This window comes from Spea bombifrons, chromosome 13 (genome assembly GCF_027358695.1).
Source record: "Spea bombifrons isolate aSpeBom1 chromosome 13, aSpeBom1.2.pri, whole genome shotgun sequence".
NCBI lineage: Eukaryota > Metazoa > Chordata > Amphibia > Anura > Pelobatidae > Spea > Spea bombifrons.
Window position 1 is genome coordinate 12,694,069 of NC_071099.1, and position 26,629 is coordinate 12,720,697.

At 42.2% G+C, this 26,629-nt stretch overlaps 1 protein-coding gene across 1 annotated transcript; it reads right to left on the reverse strand.

The window, feature by feature from the left end:
* Window positions 1–164: 164 nt before the first annotated feature.
* Window positions 165–18,182, reverse strand: ACE (angiotensin I converting enzyme). Its single transcript, XM_053454005.1, has 25 exons — window positions 17,879–18,182; window positions 12,129–12,296; window positions 11,514–11,607; window positions 10,546–10,689; window positions 9,631–9,822; window positions 9,225–9,322; window positions 8,883–9,055; window positions 8,343–8,566; window positions 8,045–8,189; window positions 7,764–7,862; window positions 7,433–7,555; window positions 7,128–7,339; window positions 6,812–6,948; window positions 6,413–6,571; window positions 6,091–6,178; window positions 5,679–5,822; window positions 5,234–5,425; window positions 4,912–5,009; window positions 4,585–4,754; window positions 3,448–3,671; window positions 2,602–2,746; window positions 2,197–2,295; window positions 1,917–2,039; window positions 1,015–1,196; window positions 165–737 (listed from the first exon to the last, which is right to left on the reverse strand). The coding sequence occupies exons 1-25, from the start codon at window positions 18,134–18,136 to the stop codon at window positions 481–483; spliced, it is 3,948 nt and encodes a 1,315-aa protein (XP_053309980.1). The 5' UTR covers window positions 18,137–18,182; the 3' UTR covers window positions 165–480.
* Window positions 18,183–26,629: the final 8,447 nt, after the last annotated feature.

A 26,629-nucleotide genomic window follows, 5' to 3' on the forward strand; every position in this document is an offset into this window, starting at 1 on the left:
TATAAAAGTTCTGCTGTCTGTCCTGGAATGTTACCACATTTATACCAAGTAGTAGGAAATTTAATTTTATCATTATGGCAAGACCTTCAACACCTGACGACCGAAAAATATTCACAGTGTAATTTGTGAATATTTATGAACCTTTCAGGAAAGTGAAAATAGACTTTTTTTTCTCCCACATATTAAACATTTTATTGCTCCCGTTGGAGAAAAGATCTCAGAAGATCGTGGTCTCAATAACAGAATTAAAACTCTTTCCCCCTTTGCCCAAGTGTTCCCCACCCCCACCCCCTTCCCCGTCAGCACCTGTTTCACAGTTCGTCTTTTCATTTGTAGGCTTCAAGGCGCTAGTGGATTGGTCTTTCATGGATTAAGTTCTTTGCATAGTCAGGAAGGTTCCTTCTTGGTGGATCTCATACGCTAGGTGTCCCCAAGACCTCAGACAAAGGAGGCCGTTATTCCAGTTGGGGATACTCTCTATTATTTGAGTTCCAGTTCAGAAATAGACTTCTTAGTGTTGCGTTTCATCTTTGAGAACTTATAACCCAAGAAAATGCAGGCGATGACCAAGACCAATGACAATGCCAGCAGAATCCACTGGCCAGCAGATGCTTCACTCTTGCTCAGGGACAATCCGAGGAAGTCAACTTTGTTCTGTGGTGGAAGTTCTGTGTGCGCCGGCCCAGAAGTTGCTGGCCGAGCTGTTGTTGGATTGGATGTTGGCGGCTGGGATATAGCTGTATAAGCGGAGTAGAAAAAGACATTAAACATAAGAGAAATATCAAGATTAGCTTTTTCGGCCATTAAAAGTCTACTATTTCAAGTACTTGGTGGTCAAACTTTTAACCATGAAGACTCACAGGTCTTTGATAAGGTCTTCTACAACACTTGTGAATAGATACTAAAATATAATTATTATAGACAGTTAACATACAGCATATTGTACCTAGAGTTAAATGAATGCTCGTTTTATCTGCATGAGGCTAAATCTCAATATTTCTCTTGTTTTATTACCTGGACTCCAGTTGTACTCTGGCCACCCAAGGGTTTCTCCATTCTTTCTATTTTGTTCAATCAGCCAGTTGGTCAATGGCTCAAAGTATTTCAGGAGGGAAGATGCCGACATGTTACGCTGCCCGGTAATGAGCTCCATGGCATCGGGCCAGGGTTTGCTGTTACCCAACTTCATGGCATCTCTAATGATAAAAACAAAAACATTGGTGACTGATAACCATTCACATCACCAAACCCAACTGATGGTTCTCATGACCTCCACTGGCCTGGTGTCTATGTTGTGACATAACAAGTATTGTTGTCAATGTTTTTGGCAGTTGAACTCTTCCTGTATCACATGTGTCTTTTGATATGTTAACAAGGACATACCTCCAGTGAAAAATCTTTTCTCTGCCAACCATCCTGCATGGATGGGGCAATCGGAGGTGTGCTGGGTTACGTTTGGCCTTTTGGTTGCAGGTTAGTCTTGGAAAGTGCTGCATTGTATGTTGGGCTGCCACTCATTTATTGTATGTTACTGTGTTTTTGTCTAAATATCTGTTATAGATGAACCTTTGTGATATTTTTTATATTTGGTTTAACACCACAGTCTAGATGAATGCTTCATGAGCACATGCCAATAATGGTGCCATCTCAACAAGCTCTGTAACTCTGACTGCTATATCACATACAGATATGGTTGGATCAGAGATCGAGGTTATGTTTACTGCTTTTAAGAACTATTGGCTACGGGATGAAACCACAAATCGAAGCGACATAATCTAGAGAAAAGCCAGAACTCGCATGTCCACAAAGTGAAGTTCCCATTTATGAACAAGAGCTTAAAAGCCTGGGAACATTAACCAAAGCATTCTAGATGCTTTCAAGGATAGTAACTATATCATCTCTTTAATGACACTCACCCGAGCAGTTTTCCTGCTTCTTTAGACCTGTAGATGTCACATTTATACAGCGGCCCCTGCTGGTTAGCTGCCTTGCAAAGAGCTTCATGGAACTGGAACTGAATTACGAAACTGATGAAATATCTAAGAGGAGAGAGACGGGAGCGGAATCAGCCCAAAGCAAAGTCACAACCCGGTCACGCGCTATTAAATATCATAACACCGCCACACTTTACAACGTCAGTAGCTTCGTACTGCAGAATGCAGAACCTGGTCCTGTTTCATGGGGCAATTTAGTTACCTGATGTAAGGGACACTCGACGGGATGTGGAATTTTGCCCCAGGGTCAAAATCGCTTTCAGATCTTAATACTGGAGGACAGAGACCCTGATACTTCAATCTGAAAAAGAAAAATAGATTAGATACATTGGTCTTGTATATATATAGAAATTATCATCTTGATATATTATGAGGCAACTTATTTAAAAGCAATATAAAAACTAACTGATAGCACTTTGATATTTTTTTAACCTGTATTTTTGGTCCATTAGTGGCCAACTGTTCTTCTGTGTTCCGTAGAACTTTGAAGAACCTTCTAGCGGTTGTTCTCAGCTCTCAGAAGACCCAGTCTTTAGGAATAGCAATTGCTTCATTATTTTAATCTGGTTTTGTGGTTTTCTACAAAAAAAAACCCAAAAACCCCCACCTGAGATTCCACCACTGCTGGTTGTACTCCGAATTGGGGGTCCTGCCGTCAAACACCTTCCACCTCCATTGGTCCATCAGGTAGCCAAAAGGCAGGAAGGCGATTTTATCCAGCGCAACGCTCATAAGGTAGTTAATATCACTCTCTGAAATCAGACACAGAATTATTATTAAAAACTTCACATTCGATCACAAACACCCAATCACAATATCCTTTACTTCTATGTATTTTATTAATAAGCAACATTCCAGAGATACAAATTCCTACAATATCTATAAAACACAGATAACATTGTCGAGGTAAAAAACCTAATTGCCTCCATACAGGAATACGTATAAAATACGTCCATATACACAATCATTGTAAGCACTTTATCACTTATTAAACTGAACACATCATTTTAGTAGGATGTTTTTATTTTTTTCCTATGACGCGCCCATTATTTTGGTATTCGTTCTTTATGATCTAGAAAACTGTTTTCTAAAATTTCGCAGCTTAGGATGGATCTAGAAAGGCTCTGAAACTCCAAAGGTCCACTTCTATACTTCGTGCTAATTCCTGAAGTCTTAAATATACATAAACAGATCTGAAAAAGTAACACAAAACCCAACATTCTAGAAAAGAAACTGTTCATTTTTTCAAAATCCATTTTTTTAGCTTTCCCTATGTTTTTAGTCTTTTTATGCTCAAGTCCACCTTGATCAGTGGACCACCCGTGGTTTGAAGATCATAATGTAAGAGTCACTACTCCAATTGTTATTATTTTTTCGTCCTACACTGATGTCCTTAAAACCAACATAGGGGCTATACTACCAACAACACAGTCAGAGACAATAACCATCTTACCCATGTTGTTCTGTACTGAATCCAGAAGGCCAATACTGTGAAGATGTTGCGGTGTGGAGACAGACAGCGCCAGGACATCTCCGATAGCTTCATGGAACCCGGGGTTGGCTCCTTCGCGGAAAGAGATTGGCAGATCCTTATACTGTAAGAAGTACTGAACGTGTCCCATCTCGTGGTGGACTGTGATGAGGTCGTCCATATTGATCACTGTGCATTGCTTGATCCTGAAATAAGAAGTGATATGTTAGCGAGCACGGCAAAGAATGAAACCGAACCAGCGGTGGCCAAAGTAGGAACCTCCAGCTTCACTGACAGGTGGTGAAGGACAGCGGGAACCGTAGGTACATCCCGCTAGGTGGACTCAATGGCTCTTATCTACAGCACATTCCGAGCTTCTATGTCATTAGAATGTCACGGCTGTCACATGAGAAGCACATATTCCAAACAAACATCATTTTCGGTGTAAATGATCTTCTAACGACTCAGCAGAACATTCAAACTTTAGTTAACCCAGAATGTGCTTTGATTGCCTCAAGTATTTTATTTCAATAATCATGTTGGCCTTAATTAGGTAATACCAACGTTGCGGAGACCTTACTGTGAGTTCAGATGGGGGCTTAATCATTGTTCTTTTTTATGGTGCAGAAGTTCAGCGTGAAGCCCTTTCAGATGTTATCTCTTAAGGTTCAATTAATTATCCGCTCTGAAGACCCTGACGGGTAGACAATTTGTTCTATCGCAGCAGAGAAAGGGTATGTAGTTCATTATCTCAAGAGAGCTAATCAACCGGTGAAACCGAGCACTAAATGACAAGAGTACCAGCGGACGCTAACTGCGATAACACATATTTTGGTGTCTTTCTATCCAAGACTCAGCTTCCCTTTCCTTCCATCAGTCGTTGGTCTCAGTCGTTGCCTATCCCATGCATGTTTACATTCCCTCACTGTATTACCCTCTACCACTTCTGTTGGGAGGCTGTTCCACTCATCTACCACCTTCTCAGAATGAGATTTGATAATAAATATACATTTTTTTAAAACCGTTCCATATAATGACTATATACCGACTACGTACTGACTAAATACTGACTATATAGACCGTTATAGTCTATAATAATAAGAGATGAGGCAAAAGTACCTGAAGTCTTTTCGGTTGTAGAAGTCCCAGGCGGATGCGTGGCATACCACCTCCCGATCAGCGGGCTTCTCAATCATAGACTTGTCCCAAAATTCTTGAGGCATGGGGATCAATCCGAGGGAGACGAAAAAGTTATCAGATTCCTCGAACATTCTCTTGGCGGTCCAATTCTACAGACAATGGAGTCGGCATTAAAAGAACTATAATAAACCTTGCTCTGATTATGACATCTAGGAACCACGTGTGTCTTTTTCATCGCAACTTCCTAGCGTCGGTAAGTTATTACAAGGGTTTGTAAGTATATTTTTTCTTCCGTAACTTCCTCACCTGGGCTAACATTGCCGGAGTGGCGTCCACTTTGGAGGCATCAGGATATGGGACAACAAGGTCGAATATGTTTGACCAGGACTGAGCCCACATGTTGCCTACAAAAGAAAAGAATAGTACAAACGTCGCTCAACATATTCTCATTCTTTGACAATAAGAGTCACCTTCTGCTTAATGTTTAAAAGGAAAAACTTTAACAATGTTTCCCTTTGTGCCGGTCAATGATTATCAGTCAAAATATGTTCCTGCGCAAACGATATCTGAAAAGCCATCAATGAACTTGAAACGTTCTCATTAGAGAGAGCAGAGGTCTAGGACTTACCCAGAAGGTGTGCAGGAATGGGTCCATTCAGATTAATTTTCTGGTCTCCATACTTCTTGTGGAGCGCTCTTCGTACGTACGCATGCAGATTCAGATACAGAGGTTGGAGCTCCTGGTAAAGGTTTTCCAAGTCGCTTTCCAGTGTGGGAGTCTCGTACCAGGACCTCCAATATTCACCATTATCGGCATAACCTGGACAAAAGAGTCAGGGCATGAACAGATAATAAAACATGTCTGTCCAAAAAACTTTTATATATAACAGACATGCCATGGGCAGTGAGAGTTCTTCTCCAAAAAGAAGAAAAAAAAATCCAAATTATCTTCCGGCGACAAGAAAAACATGTCAGCCCAAGGTGTCCAATCCAATATATTTCATGGAATTCTCATTCCGGAGAAGAAGAAAAAAAAATACCCAACAAAATTTAAAAAAGCCTTTTTTTTTTACCATTAAGCTGAGCTGCCTTGTTGGTCAACTCCACGTATCTATTAAAGTCAGATCGGATTTTCTTGCCAGAAGCGTCTCTCCACCCCTTCCAGGCAAAGAGCAGCTCATCGTAGTCCCGCGACTGGGCCATGATTTCCGTTAGATCTGAAGAAAGATGGGAAGAGATACACGGAGGTGTCAAAACAAATGTTTCCCATTGCATACCATGTAATCAAACTAGGGAACAGATAAATATCTGGATGTCTTTTGCTGATGGACCGATACTAAATAACCCCTGGGCAAATAATTCAATATTTCGTATATCATGTCTTTCATAGTTGCCAACACTCCAGATTTGGTCAGGGATCTCCCGTTGGCCAACTCGCAAGCTATACGTGGACAGAGATGGAGATGACATTTTCCACTCTCTCACCTGGATCGAGCGGAAGGCATGTTGTTTCATTCTTGCACACTTTGGCCACGCTGTATGTGGTTTCCATATTGGAAAGTATTTGGTTCAGCTGTAATGAAACAGAAATAACAAATAATTGAATCAGTGAAACTTTTTTTTGCTATATTTACAGAGATCCATTCTACTGCAAAGTGTAGAGCGAAAGTGGAAACATTCCACTGGATTCCTCGTTGAGTTTTTCATATTTAGAACTTTCGTACCATAAATTTATAATCATATCTCTTCCCTTTTGGACCACTGTTGGGTTCTCTTTTTATCTCTTTTTCTCTTTTTCATGTCTCACCTCTTTCTGCTCATTTTCCGGCAGGGCAGCTTTATCAATCTCGCTGAGTTTCCTCAGTAAGCGCTGTGTCTCTGCGCTTCGGAAATCGCTGTAGTCATAGTTTCTTGCTTGCAGCCCATATTCTAGAGTGTGAGCAGACATTTCCAGATTCTTATCCAGCTACAAGGGAAAGAAGAAAGCCAGGTTGGACTACTCCGACCCAAAGGAACACTTCCATATCGTTAGGCACATCAATATGGTGTGGATATCCCATTGCATGGCTGAATCCGGATCCCTTTCCCTCTCTCGAAACCCCTTACCAATGTTAATGCATCGTTAACCAGGGATACCATCTCTTATCACGTGATGATGCAGTAACTCAAAAGTCTATGAGGTCATAGTTCAGAGAGACGTCCTCACCATGATTAGCCTGTTGTGCTCAGTGATGTTGGTATTGTATTCCCATGATGCCTCAGTGTATGCGTTCCACACGACCTCTGCCGTCTTGGTGTAATTTTCTAGGAAGTCGTCGGCTTGTATCTCATTCGCTATTTTCTCTTTAAAGAAATAGAGAGTCAAGCAATGTAAAAATTGAACCAATTTTAGAATTAATCATCCCATTCTGGGGAACTCTTGTACACAGATATTTAGCTGATATAGGAAGAATGGGAAAATCCATGTTTGGAGCTATTATTGTGACACGATTACCAGCCATTAGTGATCCCAAAGGTCTTACCGATGTCTCCAGGGTATCCATCAGGAATAGGTGGGGTCCATGCATAGTCTGGCCAGCCAAGGGTCTCATTATACTTGCTGTTCTGCTCTTTCAGCCAGTTAGTGACTGGTTCGAAATATTCCAGCAGAGGTCCAACGTCCATCTTATCAGTTCCGGTCATATTTAACAGGATCTCCTGCCAGGGCTTGGAGGATCCAACCCGGAGAACATCACTAAAAGAATGGCAGAGGGATTCACCATTAGCAAGACAGGCAACGTTCAGCATTGTGAGTTCGAGTGCCACCGACCCAACGCAATGTTCTCACCTGAGAAGCTTCCCAGCATCTGCTGAGCGGTAGATGTCACAAGTGTGCAAGGGACCTGTTTGTTTGGCTGCCGAACAGAGCGCTTTGTGGAATTGGAATTGCAACACAAAACTCACAAAGTACCTGAAACATAAGAAAAGGAGCCATGATACTCCAGTGAGTCAAGCCAGGTTATTGGTGCAGACGAGAAAGTCAAGTGACATCTATGATATTGGTCCTAATGGCATAAGAATTTGTAATGTATTTAGGTTTAAAGCCTCTGGGACAAACTTCACAATTTTTAAAGCTCAACCCAAGTTAAACCTATACAAGGCTAGGGTGGTAATGTTACCTGATGTACGGGGTGTTGCCTGGGATATGAAATTTGGCTCCTGCGTCAAATTGGGTTTCATTTCTTGCCACCGGTGGACAGATTCCTTGGTATTTGGTTCTGAGAAACAGAAAAGAGTCAGCCAACTCTTTTGAAGGTAATAAAGTGTCAGTCTTTATGGAGTCTGATTAGAGTGTTGAAGCTGGAGTCACATGGAAATTTCCATGAGATGGACAACTATCGTGTCACATTAATGAGGTTTTTAGTTCTCCTCGTCTTTGCTACTGTTGCCAAAAACATACCTGAGGTTCCACCAATCATAGTTGTATCGGTTAGGAGGTGTACGGCCGTTGAAGACGTTCCATCTCCATTGGTCAATCAGAAATCCAAAGGGCAAGAAGGCGATTTTCTCCAAAGCCATTTTCAGTAAGTAATTGATATCACTCTCTAGGAAGCAGAAAGGGACACAATTACAAAAATTACACAATGAGCTGAAAGCATGTGAAAAACTCCTAGATCTCAAAACCTCTGGCGGGTTAGAATAAGATAAAGAATGGAGGTCAAGCTACAGGGCTCCAGACGTTTAAGCTCCAGACTCACCTTGGTCATTTGTGACTTCATTGAGGAGGCCAATGGTTTTTAGATGGCCTGGGGTAGACACCGACAGAGAGAGCACGTCTCCTATGGCCTCATGGAAGCCTGGGTTTGCCCCTCGACGGAACGTGACTGGTTGGTCCTTGTATTGCAAATAATACTCCACGTGGCCCATCTCGTGGTGGACAGTGAACAGCTGTTCCATGGTAACCGTGGTACATTGTTTTATTCTATGGAAGCAGTAAAATGTATAGGAAAGAAGACAATTTAATCTGGAATTTGGGTCTCTAAGACAGTATGCTTATATGTTTGTAGCATTTGTGAAATGGAACAGTAGTAACAAACACGACAAAGCAGATAACAGTGACGGACAATTGTTTGACTTGTTTGTCGTCACTATAGCAAAGTTCATCGGTGTAGAAGGTCTTGTGATCGGGGGTGACTTTCCCCATTGACAAATGGCCAAAAAATTGAATATGTCTATGGAAAACAGTTCTTAAATCCTAAAATGGTAAGTTTCACAAGTTGTGGCTTCCACTGACTCACCTAAAGTCCTTCCTGTTGTAGAAGTCCCAGGCAGATGCGTGGCAAACCACCTCTCGTCCATCTGAAGGCTTCTCAAGCATCGACTTGTCCCAAAACTCCTGTGGCATCTCAAGTAGACCCAGAGAGGTGAAGAACTCCTCAGAGACTTTGAACATATGTGTCGCATTCCAACCCTGGACAAAATGTTTAGAGACTGAAATAAGCCACCAAAGTGCTTTTTGGGTTGGTCAAACCAAAGGACCACGTGCAGAAAAATCTCCTATCACCTAATTAATATATTTTGCCTCAATCATAGAGCAATCACAACAGCAGTCATTGTACAGGAACACCGGCATTTATTACCTGTTCCCTCATTGTATTCGTAACGTCCACGTTGGTCTTGTTGGGATAGGGGACCATCATATCATAGATGTTGTTCCACTGTTGTGACCACATATTACCTGATGGGCACAAACAACACACCTCAGGATCACTTTTAGATCTTTTAGATTATATATGGTTTTTTTTACAGAATTGTCCTAACCTTTTATACTTTTTTTTTACTAAAAAAATAAAGATCCAAAACCAACTCAATTTTTCACAGGAAAAAAGAATATCGCTTGATATTGGATCAATGATTGGTTGGAACTCATCGGCCATGGATGACATTGGTGGAGATAAAACGTTTAGTAAGATTTATTTGAAATTAAGGCCAAAAACATTGCTTTGAGGATCTGTGAAACAGAATCGTGCGCTCCTGAGTACCCACCAAGCAGATGCGCTGGGATTGGGCCCTTCAGGTTAATGTATTTGGGTCCATAACGCTCATAGAGCTTCCTGCGCACAAAGGCGTGCAGATTAAGGTAAAGAGGCTCCAGCTGGTGGTACAAGTTCTCCAGATCTTCCTCAAATGTGGAAGATGCATACCAGGAACGCCAATATTCTCCCGTGTCCTTGTATCCTGTAGGGGAAAGGAAGACACACGGTTATCTCAAGTGTCCTGCTTGACAAAAGATGGCAGAATGCAGGAGGATGTTTCAATGGAAGGGAACATACCGTAGATCCGTGTGACATTGCTACGGGTCAAAAACCTAATATTGAGAAGTCAGTATGATGTAAACACAAATCTGCTGTGATGTAACTTGAGATCTAAACCGGAGACCTGGTGGACATGTTAATCGTTCTAAGTTGAGTTAGTCTAAAATAAGGAGTGTCCATACATGTAGTGGGCAGCTAATAATGAATAGGAGACATAAGAAGTCATGCTTGGCTTTATTTATATTTAGTTTTTGGCGTGTGTTTTATTTTTTTTATTGAATGTATTACAGCAGCCTCCAAAAACATAATAAAAGACAAATGCCAATGAACACCGACCCTGCCAAACGAATACCCTCGGAATTCTGCAGTACACGTCACCACCACTAGAGGGAAGCAGGGAACCACTTATTGTTTGTGCTCCTTGTGGCTTCCAAAAAAGGAAATTAATATATTTCCAGGTTTGTAAAAAAAATCATATTAATAAAATTATAATGCTTAAAAAAAACATGAATTCAGTAGTATCACAGTGTTCAATGCTAAAGCAATCTGCCCCTTCACCCCGAGACCCTGAGACTGGGGTAAAACCCTGAGAATCTGCCCCGAGGCGGCGTGTTATTGTGGTGATAACCCCTGTCCTCGCTCTTACCGTCCTGTTTATAAGCTTTATTGCTAAGCTGTACAAATCGCTCGTATTTGCTCTTCAGGGGAATGCCTGCTGCGTCATGCCAGCCCTCCCAGGCGTAGAGCAACTTCTTGTAGCTTCGAGACGTAGCCATGATTTCGGTCAAATCTGGAAACGCAAATGATTGCATGTGACATTGTAACATATTGTAACATGTAAACAGCACACGGTCCTCAAAATCTGGATAGATAGACTGAAATACCAGGTGACTTATGATGTCATAAGCTGTAAAGTTGCCGAGCCAGCGACATCAGCTTCAAGGTTTTTCCCGCAAGTTTCCCGGGGGTACAAAGTAGCTCTTCCCACCCATTTTTCGGGCTGGGAGAACCATTCTGTTGAGCTTTACTTATCATCGACACGCACAGTTACTTTTGGTTAATTTACAACATTTTGGTTAAGTTCCCAAAATGCTTACACATATTGACAGCGTCTGCCAAGAGCTCTGTGCGTTCCTGGGTGTAAATGATAGGAATTCGGAATTCCATGATATCAGGACTCGTCGCGTCTCCTTCCGCTAATCTATTTCTATTCCAGATTTCAAGGAATACGAATGTTTGCAAAACATTGTTTTTTTAAAAAAATTCAATAAAATGGTCATAAAGGCCGAACTTGAGACGTTCCAGATCGGAAGGCTAAATCTGGAGCAGTCACTATGGAAACTGATAGATATTTATCTGTCGATTTCTCCAAACATCCAAAAAAAAAATCTATAGAAAAGTATTTGGTGGGGATTTATCCCATGTGACATCACAATATGACCTCATTTTTAATTAACCTGCTTCCATTGAGAATGGGTAAATTTGCATATTCTCCATCGTGTCGTCGCAAAGGGGAGGAGCCATAACATATACCGTATCGTATCATATAGACACGCATTTATATTTATTCAGCACATGTAATATTGGTTAGAAGAAGAATGGTCAGAACGGTACCTGGATCCAAGGACCAGCAGTTGGTGTTCTGGTTCGGAGGACAAACTTTGGCTGTCGAGTAGATGTTGTCCATCTGACTGAGAATGGTGTTATACTAAAGGAGACAAAAAACACCTCCATAAATGACATACTGTAAGCAGAGCCCTAGCCGTACTGCCCAAGTATCCCTGTTTTGGAGGACCAGTCCTTCTCTGGGTGGTATGTAGGTGGTTCAATGTCTTGAAAGGAGCCGTGTGTATTCAATGTGAATGTTACGGCATAGAATAAGGCTAATATATGGGGGGGTTAATTCCTTGTTGTTTCAATATGGCTTTCCTGGCATTACCATCCCTTTTAATTTCTTAGAAGGAAGCAGTATTACTAATTTGTGATTTAGTGTTTCTTTCTCTCTCCGAAGGACTCCCTGGTATTTTTCTCGGTCTATTGCAAACTACTTCCAGCTCATCAAGGTCACTTCTGAATTAATCCTACAGCAAGTAATAGGAACCGGATTCGAGGGTGGGGGGGAGTATCGGATATAGGGCAAAAAAAGGGGGGTGAATATATATTCTATTGCCCCTTTAAGGCACAGAAGGTCTAAGCGTCCTCTTTATGTGTTAGGTGTTGAACCCTCACCTCTTCACGCTCTCCCAGAGCCAGGTTAGACGCTCCAAGGGTCCAGATGGAAGTGATGATTTTCTTGAGTTGGCTGTCGTTGAAGCTTGCGAAGGTGTCGTTGAATAGTTCTTTGGCTTTGGAACCCCATATTTCATTAAACTCCTGTTCCTCCAAAGAGGCATTTATCTACAAAAAACGGGGGGGGGAAAGAGAAGAACATAAAAAATGTTTTTTTTTCACGACTCTATTTGTTTAATAACGCGCTACGCGCCGGACATCGGGCAAACGAGCCGGTCGAAGACGTTGATTTGGCACGACTTCCCGAGTTATACGTTTATCTGCAAACTCGGTTAGCGTTGCCGGCTTGAAAAGGTTAATGCGTGCGGACAACACCTTCCGCTCCTAGAAGAGATAACAAATTACACAGAGAGACCCCCTGGGATATTTTCCGCTCTAGTTATTGTATGTAGCAAGAGCGTCGATAATATATTATTAGATCTATCCATTCCGAAGCAGAACATTCCAAACCGTCTGTAGAGAAGACGCCGCAGCGTTTTAATGTTCTGCTCCTTCTGCATATGATGTCATTAATCTGAGTTGTGGAACGTCGATGGGATTTGAGATGTAGGACGCCGATGCTGTTTTTAAAGGGATAGAGACCATTCTTGACCCCTGAGCTTTCGATTTCCTAACAATTGGCTATTAACTGATGGCCAAAGAAATCTGTTACTGTTTGGACCTTACAAACACCCCAAAAACATGTGACATCTTGGATTTTAGAGACCTTTAAACATTTAGAAGGTTTCCATGGTTTCCATGCGTTCCTATCCCTTTAAATGGTTACTGCATGCGGTACATTTATGTAAAGGTTTTTGCCCCCCCAGCTAGGAGAAGCTTGATGCTATGATAGTCCTATCTCTACAAAACACGCTACACATAGGAGGGAGTGACGAGAGCGCCCCGGCGCCTGCTTATCCAAAACACCCATCGCAGGGCAACATATGGACACGTTCACCATTTCTAGCATAAAGCAGATCTGCCCCTTATATCCCATATATTACATTTCTATACACTGAATAAACCCTATCTCATTAGCAACAAATCTGCCTTAGAAGCCCTCCTTACGCGGATACAACGTGAGCAACCATCTTTAACTGCCTGTTCTCATGATCTGCAGGATTGTTCCTCCTCATTAAGTTATCTCTCCTATATTGTTAAGTTGCTGAACGTTGCTGATTGGTCCAGGCAGCCTTTGTAAGGGTCGGGGAGAGGAGAAGCGCGAAAACTTGAGGACAAGAACCTGTTATATGTGTCATAGAAGGATCACTCAATTTAGTAGAAGGTCGCTCAGAATGACCCTTCTTAATACATAACGAAGTCGGGGGGGGGTTGAAAAGTTGAACCCCCAGGTTTGGTGAATACATTGATAAATCCCTCAACAGCTTGACTGCTTAGCAAGGGTCATTGTTAGAAGAGCAGACTGTCCTCTCTATGGAGACATGCCGTCTCTTGCTTCCGCTCTCCGGTGGCCACTGTCACCATGTTGGCCTCCATCTCAATATTGATGGGAAAGCTGCTACCATCTGCTGGTGTCTGCCCCGAGGGCTTTCATTCGGCCCCCAGCCTGCCTTAAACATCAATAGATTTAATAGGAACTGGCTCTCTTGCATGTTACCCTCCATTACGTACAAAATAACCCTTTAAAATCCATGTGCACCCCCTGACATGTAGGCGACATGCCAAGCAAGAAAAGATTACGGACGCCAGCCTATTGAAGTCGATTGTTAGGACGGTCAGAAGTCCCCAAATCTCTGAAGCTATTCCATTTACATGTATGCAAGCAGCACGGAAACCTCTTCACGCTTTAATCCAGTCCCGGAGTCAATCATCGCTCTCTCTTCGCCCTATCTCCCTTCCGACAGGCCTGCTTGGTCCCATCCAATTAGTGTCTAATCACCGTTGCGTTCTGCTGATTATAGCTCGTTAGTTTGCTACTCAGTAAAATCAGGTTTCATTTCACATCACTGCTTAATTTTTTAATTTTTTCCTCTTTTTTTTGTTTTTTTTTTTTGGTTTGTTTTGTCCCAGTTCTGCAGCTGAATATCCTGTGAGCTTCCAGCCCTTAATTGCCTTTCTTTATCTGGATAAACTCCTCTTCGCCTGCAGCCCTTTTTCCCCAAGAAAACACAAGCTTGTAGATTTATGAGAATAATATTGTATTTGTGAATATATTGAAGGAAAGCTTGTGGACAACGTTGGGGGCGGCATTCGCTAGAACGAGTGCAGACGTCTAAAGCGAGTGCAGACTGAGAAAGGCAATGATTGTTACAGTGAAGTACTCCATCGTTCCCCTGAGCGTAACTCCCAGCGCTGTATACCGTAATAACCCCCAGTGCTGTATACAGTAATAACCCCCCCAGCGCTGTATACAGTAATATAACCCCCAGCGCTGTATACAGTAATAACCCCCCCAGCGCTGTATACAGTAATATAACCCCCAGCGCTGTATACAGTAATAACCCCAGTGCTGTATACAAAAATATAACCCCCAGCGCTGTATACAGTAATATAACCCCCAGTGCTGTATACAGTAATATAACCCCCAGCGCTGTATACAGTAATATAACCCCCAGCGCTGTATACAGTAATAACCCCCAGCGCTGTATACAGTAATATAACCCCCCCAGCGCTGTATACAGTAATATAACCCCCAGCGCTGTATACAGTAATAACCCCAGTGCTGTATACAAAAATATAACCCCCAGCGCTGTATACAGTAATATAACCCCCAGTGCTGTATACAGTAATATAACCCCCAGCGCTGTATACAGTAATAACCCCCAGCGCTGTATACAGTAATAACCCCCAGCGCTGTATACAGTAATATAACCCCCCAGCGCTGTATACAGTAATATAACCCCCAGCGCTGTATACAGTAATAACCCCAGTGCTGTATACAAAAATATAACCCCCAGCGCTGTATACAGTAATATAACCCCCAGTGCTGTATACAGTAATATAACCCCCAGCGCTGTATACAGTAATAACCCCCCCAGCGCTGTATACCATAATAACCCCCAGCGCTGTATACAGTAATAACCCCCCAGCGCTGTATACAGTAATAACCCCCCCAGCGCTGTATACAGTAATAACCCCCAGCGCTGTATACAGTAATAACCCCCAGCACTGTATACAGTAATAACCCCCCCAGCGCTGTATACCATAATAACCCCCAGCGCTGTATACAGTAATAACCCCCCAGCGCTGTATACAGTAATAACCCCCCCAGCGCTGTATACAGTAATAACCTCCCCAGCGCTGTATACAATAATAACCTCCCCAGCGCTGTATACAGTAATATAACCCCCCAGCACTGTATACAGTAATAACCCCCCCAGCGCTGTATACCATAATAACCCCCAGCGCTGTATACAGTAATAACCCCCCAGCGCTGTATACAGTAATAACCCCCCCAGCGCTGTATACAGTAATAACCCCCAGCGCTGTATACAGTAATAACCCCCAGCACTGTATACAGTAATAACCCCCCCAGCGCTGTATACCATAATAACCCCCAGCGCTGTATACAGTAATAACCCCCCAGCGCTGTATACAGTAATAACCCCCCCAGCGCTGTATACAGTAATAACCTCCCCAGCGCTGTATACAATAATAACCTCCCCAGCGCTGTATACAGTAATATAACGCCCTAGCGCTGTATACAGTAATATAACCCCCCAGCACTGTATACAGTAATAACCCCCAGCGCTGTATACAGTAATAACCCCCCAGTGCTGTATACAGTAATAACCCCCCAGTGCTGTATACAGTAATATAATGCCCTAGCGCTGTATACAGTAATGTCGGTCTGTTACTCCATAGACTTTCATTAGTCAAAGAGTCTGGCTAGGTGATTAAGACTGAGCCATTCTATTGTTCCCCACAGGCAGTATGATAAGGAGTCGGGGTGTTTAGTAGATTGGGGCTCAGACAACAGAGCTAATGGCTAATATGCAGCTGCCTGAAAACATCATATTATGCGGCATAAACTACAACTGGGTTTAAAATGAAAACCACAATATTTTTGAAAATTATCATTAATTTGATCAAGATATGAAAAACATTGTTGTAAGGACCCCAAATACAAAATGAATAATACATGGGAAATTAGATACAAGTTATCTAAAGTGAGAAGGGGCATTAGGAATTTTTCCGATTTTGGCCATACAACTAGTTTAAAATTTCTTATCCAAATAATTCCAAAAACAGTCTGTTTTGCAGAAAAAAAAACACAAGTGTATTACGGTGTTAAAATATTATATATATATGTAAATATATATATAAAGACAGAAGCAAATAGGAACTAAAGTGATAATTTAAAAATATCTATATATTTAACGTACGTTTAGTGAGTGTCCTGGGATTTCTTTACAAAAAGGAGCTCCCAAGGCAAAGAGAAGAGGGACGGCAGGGGGCAAATACACCCTGAACTGCCCTAAAGAGTTAAAGATTTTGCGCCGCTATTAGAAGCTTTCTCATGTGTCTTACATGCAGTACCATTTACAGCCACCAGGGGCTGAATGTACGTTACACCCAGTCTGGATCCTTTTTAAGCTCGTTGTATGGATTTTCAATGCAAGAGGTTTATTATAGAAAACAGATGATTTAAGAGGCAAAATCTACAATATAGTGAAATGAAAAGGCATATATTTGATCCTACTTGGAATATATCCATAAAGCGATGTTTCAACAAAATTCATGTAAGTGCAGGTATGAGACCTCAACAGTGAGGTGATCAGAAAAATGATCGCTGGATTATTTCTAACCCCATAATAGTCTGCTAAAAACTGCCCCCATAATTTCCAATGTTGAGCCACTTTGCCTATAAAGTCATTTTTTTGCATGTTTTTTTGTTGTTATAATTTTCATAGAAGAATCCAAACCTCATAGGATTAGCCTGGCACTGCTTGCTGCCCTATCATAAATGGTTGTTGGACAACAACTCACACTATCCTCAGGAATCTGCTCAGAAAAGGCTGCATTTTAAGATTGTGACCCTGCAGCTGATGCCAGATGATCCCATCTGCTCTCTGCCTGAGGGTGATGGGGGTTACAGTAAAGGGCCACAGGTAAACCAACTTTTTCCTCCTAGGATTGATCATTGGCACAAGCACTTTCTAACTGGCCGATTCCAATCATACATCTGTATATCACTACGACACCTAGCAAGCAGTGCATGTTGGGAGTTGTAGTCCACAACATCTGGAATTCATTAAGTTGCCTATCCTTGGCACCTAGAAATCCTCCCTCAGGTGATATACTGTCCTATCCTGATGAAGACCAAACAGCTGGAGATTCATATACCCCCGGGTGACATTTCCAGTTACATTGTAACCCATCACAGACACACATTCCATTCTCACAACTTTACACATAAACAACAACCTAAAAAAATTTAACCCCGTCCTGCTTAAAAAACAAAACACATTAGCCTTCTTCCCCAACCTTGCTCATCCCTGTCGGGGTATCCATGGCTCCTATCTTTTTCTGCTGGACCTTTATTTTATATCGATCTCTGTGGATCCATCTTTTGCAAGGTTCAAAAAAAAAAAATCAAGCCGGCAGCGGAAGAAATTCCGTCTGGCTTTTAAGTGGTCCTCAGACAGATAGAAGACCACGTTCCCCTTTGTGGCTTTTAAATCCCTTCCGCCCCCCCATCTTTTTTTTTTTTTATAACAGTGTCGGTCAGTCCACGGACCCCGTCTTACCTGGCGCTGTGAGTTATAGTCCGTCAGGTTAGTGTTATAGTCCCAGCTGGCTTCTGTGCTGATGTAAAATATTCTTTCCGCTGTACTGTTGTAGTCCGAGGCAAATGTCTGTGCGCCGCTCTCGTCTTTTGGGTAGACGCCAGGCAGGTATGAGTTGTCCAGGGCATCCGAAGTGGAAGCCACCAAGCAAAGCCCCAGGAGGACTAAGCTCATCATCTTGGCTGTCGCCCCACCAGGTGGTCCTGGGTTCACCTTCATTCCCCCCCTCCCTCTATTAGAGTGAGAGACTCACGACCGGGCTACAAGGTTTTTATAAAGCAAAGGAGAGACCCAGCCCTCTCATGCTACCTCCTTGCGGTGATAAGACACAGCCTGTCCCTCTCCATCCTGCTAGCAATGTCACAATTCACAGGGACAGAGAGCCGGGAGGATTTCAAAGTCCTTCAAACATCACTCCTCCCTCACCAGCACAAGAGACACATCGCCTTAACTCCTTCACTGCAAGGCACACGCTCCACCGAGAACTCTCACGCCTGTCTCGGTCTCCACGTAGCACTCTACACAGAGCTCCCCCGCGCATGCAGGGCTGTATACGGGGCTCTCTAATGCATAGGGAACGTATGTTGGGCTTTGCCCTGTTCGCGGTGGACACTATAAGCACCTCTGTACTGTATCGACATGTATGACACTCAGACAACATCACCCCATTCAGAACCGCTCAACCCCTGCGATGCATGGAACTCTCCCATTCATCACGGACCTGCTTGTTGGTTTCTATGGAGACTGCACCAAGCCCGCTCCTTAGAACTGCTTCTTGTATACATAGCTCTGCCGTGACAGTTGTTGCCTACTTAGAGTTTTCCTTTTGGCACGTAAGAATACAGAGCTCTCCCGCGTACAAATCCGTACATGCGCCCGACGACCTACAAACTTTGCCCCTGTACGTATTTCATAGTGTACTCGAAGCCCTGACATATGAATTGTCATACTCCTGCTCCCTGTATAGAGAACTCTGCCCCACAATAACACCAACCCCTGTGGAACACGCATGGCATAACTGGATAGAGAAACTTTGGGTGGAAAACGGGTCTTTTTTTTTCCAGGTGGCAAAATGTGGCATTGGTTAGTATTTGCAGAATATGTGTGAGCGTTCTTCACCCATTTCTAATGCTAACTGTGGGCAATCACCATGGAAACGTATTATCTATACCATAACATGCAGTCATGTATATCCAACCATCGACCCCACTTACATCATCAGGCGCCCACTGGCCTTAAAACGCCTCGTTATCCCCGCTCTGGCCATGCATTACTTATATATACAGATGTTCCATACACACAACTTCCACCTGGACATTATTTTTAATTTGCCCACAAAGTCGTACTGCTCCTTTATCTCGAACCCCAGAACCTTTATGGTCTATATTGTCATGTCTTGAAAGACCTTAGACTTGATTTTGAGCTCCACCGGTTCATGTGGTGCCAACTAAAATCATTGAGTTTCCTGATAATCCAGCCGGTCAAGTTTTAAAATAAAGAAAGGGCGGAGGCGCCGTTCGGAGAAACTGAAATCCTGGAGCAGAAATCACGCCTATTTTAAATGACACGGTGATAGAATAATCCAATTTGCATATTAATTCAGGTACGTGTTTGGTTTTTGAACAGGTGTGGAGGTTGTCAGAAGTTAAAAGTCGGAGACAATGTTATGTAATTAGTGAGTCTTCAGTTTTTGATACATGATGTCTCTCGGCTCTAGTCAAGACTTTCCAATCTCTGGTTTCAATTCTGGTTCAATTCTCATTGTTTTACTTTATAAAGAGGAAAAAGTGATGGAGGTGTTCTGCGATCGACGATTACTGGACAGGAAGGGTATTGTTGACCAAGCCGAGGTCTGTAAGTTGGATGTGATGTTCCTTCACCTACCTAAGAAAGGTGGCTCCTGAAAGGTCTGAAGGCCACCACATTGAAAAGCTGGACAATACCGTATCAGGATAATAAATACTTAAAGATAGTGAGGAACATGAGAAAGCGAAACGGTGGCTTTTGTGTCGCTGTCCCCAACATCTGGATTTCCATATTGGAAACAGTTCCTTTTGGTTATCTGTAGTTAATGATATTATGGATTTTAAGTTGTACTATAGGCAAGATGACGAATTACTGAAATGGTTATATATGTCTTTATTTGAAGCCAACAATGGGGAAAAAAGAAATAATTAGTATCACATGGTTTTTGAAATATTGTATCAATGATTGAACATTTAAGATGATGGCGGTGGTAGCTTCTGGAGACGTATTGTCCACTCGTGTCCTCAGAAATACCAATGTACCCCAAGGTGTACTCATAGGGTTTCTGGGTGAAAGGCTTTGATGTCGATATTCTGGAGCTGGTTTCTTGGGAAAAAATCCAAAAAAGGAAGTAAAAACCGTTAATTCTCACAGAAATCCTTTGTCTACTAAACTATTACATCATACTAATCAAAAGCACAGTTTTTTTCGACCAATGGTTATGGCCAACGGTTGCTTTACGGCTATTTTATCAGCTTCAAATCCGTTCGTGATCTGTTGAAAGAGACTTTCGGGACTTCTTACGTCCAGAAACAGACAGTATTCCAAGTTCCATTCTATAAACTTTACGCTGCCTCCCTATTGTCTTAAAAGTGAGAGTCGTTGGTTAGGTTATTGTGTCCACAGACTTCTGGCGAGAGAACCCAACGAGCTCTAGTTTAATTTCCCTTTTTTGTTTTATATATGAACAAAGCCCTTCCTTCCCTAAATAAACGAGTTCCAGTCTTTATTATTCTTTAGCTATGCTCCTGATTGCTCTTCCTGTAGGATTCCCAAATTAGTTAGTTGTTGACTGGTACATACACCGACGGCATTAAGCTGATCCAGGCTGGTGGTAGTTGGGGCAGGTAGGGCAGTACTGGTACATACACCGACGGCATTAAGCTGATCCAGGCTGGTGGTAGTTGGGGCAGGAAGGGCAGTACTGGTACATACACCGACGGCATTAAGCTGATCCAGGCGGGTGGTAGTTGGGGCAGGAAGGGCAGTACTGGTACATACACCGACGGCATTAAGCTGATCCAGGCTGGTGGTAGTTGGGGCAGGAAGGGCAGTACTGGTACATACACCGACGGCATTAAGCTGATCCAGGCTGGTGGTAGTTGGGGCAGGAAGGGCAGTACTGGTACATACACCAATGGCATTAAGCTGATCCAGGCAGGTGGTAGTTGGGGCAGGAAGGGCAGTACTGGTACATACACCGACGGCATTAAGCTGATCCAGGCTGGTGGTAGTTGGGGCAGGAAGGGCAGTACTGGTACATACACCAATGGCATTAAGCTGATCCAGGCTGGTGGTAGTTGGGGCAGGAAGGGCAGTACTGGTACATACACCAATGGCATTAAGCTGATCCAGGCTGGTGGTAGTTGGGGCAGGAAGGGCAGTACTGGTACATACACCGACGGCATTAAGCTGATCCAGGCTGGTGGCAGTTGGGGCAGGAAGGGCAGTACTGGTACATACACCGACGGCATTAAGCTGATCCAGGCTGGTGGCAGTTGGGGCAGGTGGCAAGGACAGTACTGGCAGCACATGGGGAATTCTGGTTAACCTTTGCTTCCAAAGGTCCTCCATTTATAGTCTATAATCATGCCCAGATGCTAACGTGATTATTATACGCTCAATGCAATGAAAAACATTCTGCTCTTGTTATTACGGTATGTTTCAGAGCCTCCTATAGATCAATCTATAATATATAATGGGTTGGAAGATCATAATAGTCAAGGATTCAGCTTTGCCCTGATCTCCCCCAACTGAAAGATATTTATCAGATCTCAGATCCTAGGCTCTGTCTGATAAGAGTCGTGCTCAAGGAGGGTTTCCTACGACAAAACGTACAAGGTCATCAGATTTTGGAACATTAATGCTGCATTCATCTCTAATTATGTTACAGGGAAAAACAGCAGCCTCCTTCAACTGCAACCCTTGCCGGTCTGCGCCAACGGGGAAACCTAATTGCCAGCTTGGCGCGACCCCACTGAAATAAAGCAATATTCAGACGCGTCTAGCTGTGTAAGGCATTTCGAAGCAGCAGGTCTTGATGGCAGACAATAAAAAGGAGAGACAATTTAATAAAAATGTATTTAAGACGTAAAGTCAATAAGGAATACCTAGGAAAACAGATACAAAAGTAAACAATTCAGCCATTATTAAATGTCAAAGCATTTGCTGTAATGTACTTTTATGCAATTATGGCATCGATAACGACCTGGTGTTATTAGGACCAAAAGGAATTATTGAGCAGAAAGATAAATATTATCTTCGTAAACATGGACTGTGTTTGAGGTTACATTTTTTTTAACGCGACATTTCTCACAACGTGTGGCTTCCAAATGACTTCTACTTAACACCTACAGGCATAACGGTAACATCTATCAACATGTGTCACCAGCTGGATAAAAAGAGCCAAATATCAGCCCAATTCCCTGGCATGTCACTTGTGAGGCTGTGTTCACTAGTATCCCACTTCTGCCACCATTCAAACTTTCAGATAAAAGACAAAAACAGGTACCGAGTGTTACAGATATCATTGACAGTTACAAATGCGCTCTACTCCTGCCTTTATATATTCTAGCTGGGGTTTTTGGGAGGAATTTCTATACCCTAAAGGAGGTTTTGGTCCCTTTCTTGGATTCTGCTATACACGTCCTGATTTTTTATTATTTTTTTTTAAGAATTATTTTTTTTAATTATTTTGAGTCAGTAGACATATCACTGTAGACCTAAACAGAGGATGAGAATAGATAACCACGTATCATGCTTGTTTTTAGATGGCTGGGTATTACCCAGTCGGTCCCAATAAAGCTGTGAGTAAACCATCAGTCGTTGCCCTAATGTCTGATGGCTGTTGTATCACACATGAGACAGTGGTCAGTTCTTTTGTTGGGTTAGGCCATGCAATTGATCTGTTGTGTTTTGGTATATCTGTGGCATATCTTTAATATCTTTATTATTGAGTATTATAAAATTTCCCATGTGCGTAATTCAGTGGTCATAAAAAAAACATTATTCTTAAGACGTTCAAAGCTGTGCCACTGTGCACCCGGCGGCAACCTCCTAATCTTTGACAAGAGGTCAGCCAGGATGGAATTATTTTCCTTCTAAATGACATTTAAATGTTAACTAAATAATCTCATGTAAGCACTGTACGGGATTCACAACCTGCGTAGAAAACGTTGTAACGACAAACAAAAAAGGACAAACATATTAAAAAATAAAATAGTGAAGCGTTACGATGCTAGTCATGTAGTGACCTCCATCAACAAGCACTGGGGCTTCTTTAGATCTCCCTTTCTTCTTCTTCAGGACTTGAATATTGATCTCATGATGTGTGCTAAAGAGGCATAGAGTTCATAGAAGAGAAAGATGACCTCATCGTGACATTCGGACAATTCTTCTACCCATCGTAGGACCTCTAACCTTACATGGTCCATGGTCTTGTTTTACGTTCATGGTGGCCTTGTGCCTACCCTATATAGTCCTCCTCCACCACTTCTGCTAGAAACTGGTTGCTCTTATCCACCATCCTTTTCTGTGATAAATAGTTTCTCACATCTTTCCACCAGGTCCTTTATAAGTGGGATGTATCAAGATGACATTATAGAGATTATTTTTCCATAATTCAGATAATCTGTATAAATATGAAGGCAACGAACCCCAAAGAAAGACAATATAACCCCCCTCACCGGACTCATCCTCTGTAGACGTCGTTATCAGGAATAAATGTCTTAATAAGAACACGTAAGAAGCCAATGTCATCTCCAAGGACCAAGACTAATGGCTTGGCTGCAGGTTACGAACATGATAATGGGATACCTTTTATGTATCATTTGTGTTTCCAGGAGCACAGCATACACAAGGATACCATCATTATGCGCGTCTGAAAAGGCACGGAGGAAATCCATGAAACCAAGATATGAAATGAACAAAAAACACAATTCGCAATGAGAACAGAGAAAAGAAACAGCAAGGGTGATTAAGCTCTCTGTTGCCAAAGAGACCTGTGGATCCTTCAAGAGCCTCGGAGGTTGGTGTCAAGGCGAGTGAAGCCCGAGGAAGAACAGGCGGATAAAATGGAATGGGGGGGAGAGTTCATTTCGTGGGTTACTGAAAAAAAATTGGAGAACATGCGTGAAACTCAACAAAGGGGCAGCAGAAATGCGCGTTCCGCTCAAAAATACAAGGAGGAGAGGCAGTGGAGCTGGAGAAGAAGAAAGAATCGTGGGAGAAAATAAATATGATAAAGGGATTGAAAGGCATGGATACAAAAGAGAGCTTTGGGGTTGGAAATGTTACATTGCGTAGGTAAAGAGGAGTCCATGTGGGCCAGATGGGATTTTATCTAAATTTTCTAGACACTATCAAACCCTTCCTTTTTCTCATTTTTTTCCATCTCCATTTTTCCATCTTTCCTTCAGGAATAAGTAACTATTTTGTGTGTTAATCATCAATTACCCCGTCTATCTCTTGCGTTAATTAAGTATGCTCCAGCCAGGCATTTCTGATGACTTTATGGTCGACTTGATGTAAGATTCAAGCGATCTTTGCCCTAATGCTGGAAAAACCCATTTAACCCCCACGAGACTTCATATCACGCGGACGACGGCAAGATATTTATCAAAGACCTTTGCTGTAGGCTGATGTATGAGTCTCTTTAGGATCCACATGCCTTCTTTATGTGTTACCTTCTTTAGGGGACAGCAATAAATCCCCTACACCCCAGCTTAATAGCCAAGGCAAGAGGGACTGTGCCGACGGCTGCTACTGGTGATGACTGTTAAAGACGTTATGTATCAAAGGGAACAAAAGTGGATTTTTTGGTTCATTAAACCCAAAGAAATGGCAGATAAATCTGTGTTATTAATACAGTAAATACTAACCTAATTCTGGATAAACCGGGCCAAAAAACCTGCCTGGGTCTTAATTAAATATACAAAACTCGGCCGCCCATACTTTGCGGTGGAATGTTGCTGTATTGGTCTTGGAGACCTAAATCAGTTGGTGGTTTCAGTGGCCCAATGAATGTAGAATAAAATGCAGACACATAGACCACCAAGACCACCAAGACCTCAAGGGTTCTTTTTCTCTGCATGTCTTCAGTCTTCATACCAATTGTGTTAGTCCTTCTTCCCACCATGGAGGAGACGGTAGAGATATTCACCTTCGTTGGTTGTGTGACATGGCACGGAATCTCTTGCAGGTTTTTCCGCGTTCCTGGCGTCTCGCGGAAGCAACTTCTTTTGCTCTTAATATGTAAACGTTGCTTCTGCCAAATCAAGCATCTTCCTTCCCTGTTTGTCTCATCAGAGTGAAATTTGTTTTCAGATAAGCCAGCCTAAGGCTATAAAGGGTGGAAACCTACATAATGACAGCGGAGAAGAGCCAACTGTCCCATCATACAAAGGTGTTTTTATTTAGAACATCCCACGCAATTTTTAATTTTTATTACCCCAGAGGCTCTGTAATAGCGGGGGACTACTTCCCATCCCAGTTCCACCCATTCCATTTTAATACGAGATGGTTCCTAGGTGTGTCTATTGGAAGACTGTTCCGGGAATCCACTACACTTTTAGTAAACCAGTGCTTCCACAAATCGCCTCTGAGTGTTCCACCCCGCTGAACCATTACAGAATGAAGCCAGTCTAAATTGAACCTACAAAGTGTCTTTGTTTAGTTTGGGCAGTCCCTCTCTGGATCCCAAATCCCTTGAGCACCTTTTTCTTCCCCTGATACCCCTCTTTCCTCCCCTGCTGTCCCTCTCTCCCCCCTGTTGCCCCTCTTTCCTCCCCTGTTTGCTGGGTATGAGGGTATTGCAGGGTTCTACAGCCCTAAAAGCCCCGATAATGTGTATAGAAACAGCAGGGAATTGCTTTATAAATTAAACAGTGTCAATAAACCCCATTATTCTTCTTCTAAATACCCCACTCAGTTACACAAATACCCCACAATAGGGCACAAAGTCACATACAAAGCCCCACCCCAACCACGCCTCTAACCACACCTATAACGCAATAATGTCGCTCTTCTTGTCATTTTAAATATTAAGAAGTAAGCTGAATAAGGGTACCAGGTGTCTGTTGGATTTCTTTTTTTTTGTTAAAAAATACCTTATACGTAAAAACACTAACATTTTCCAGCAGCATTATTGCAACTTAAGCCATTACCTTAATATTACGATCATGTTCAACACCATGGGAAAATGGAATATTTATTTTCCATTAAACAAAACTGTAAAACAATTGAAAATTCATAAAAAGAGGAAATAGAATGTTCCATTCTATTTGGAAAGCCAAGAATTTCCACTTTCGGAATTCTGGAAAGCATCAAAGACCCTAGTTTGATTTTTCTGCTGAAAAGCAAATATTTTTGCTGTGATCTGCAACATTTACTATTGTGTTTACCCTTGTGGAGAGTGAGAAGGGTTAAAATAATGAAGTTCACGAGGTCTTCCGAGGACATTTAACTTTAAATTTATTTTTTTTTAAATGTATCGGTAATTTATAATTTTAAAGTCAGATGCCAATCGGACTTTGCTCCAGGTAGAAAATATTTAGGGAATACAAATAATATAAGCTAAAATATATATCTTAAAAATAATATATATATATTTTAAAATAATAATAATAATAGTTACCAAAGAAGAAACATACCCAAAACCTTGAGAAAAAAATATTGTGTAAAAGATTC

Excerpts from the sequence above, each read along its gene's own strand:
- ACE (XM_053454005.1), bottom strand. The coding sequence starts at position 18,136 with ATGAAGGTGAACCCAGGACCACCTGGTGGGGCGACAGCCAAGATGATG. Across the intron at positions 6,949-7,127 it reads TGGATACCCTGGAGACATCG|AGAAAATAGCGAATGAGATA; the intron begins GTAAGACCTTTG and ends ATTTCTTTAAAG. Across the intron at positions 2,040-2,196 it reads TCGAGTGTCCCTTACATCAG|ATATTTCATCAGTTTCGTAA; the intron begins GTAACTAAATTG and ends CTCTCCTCTTAG.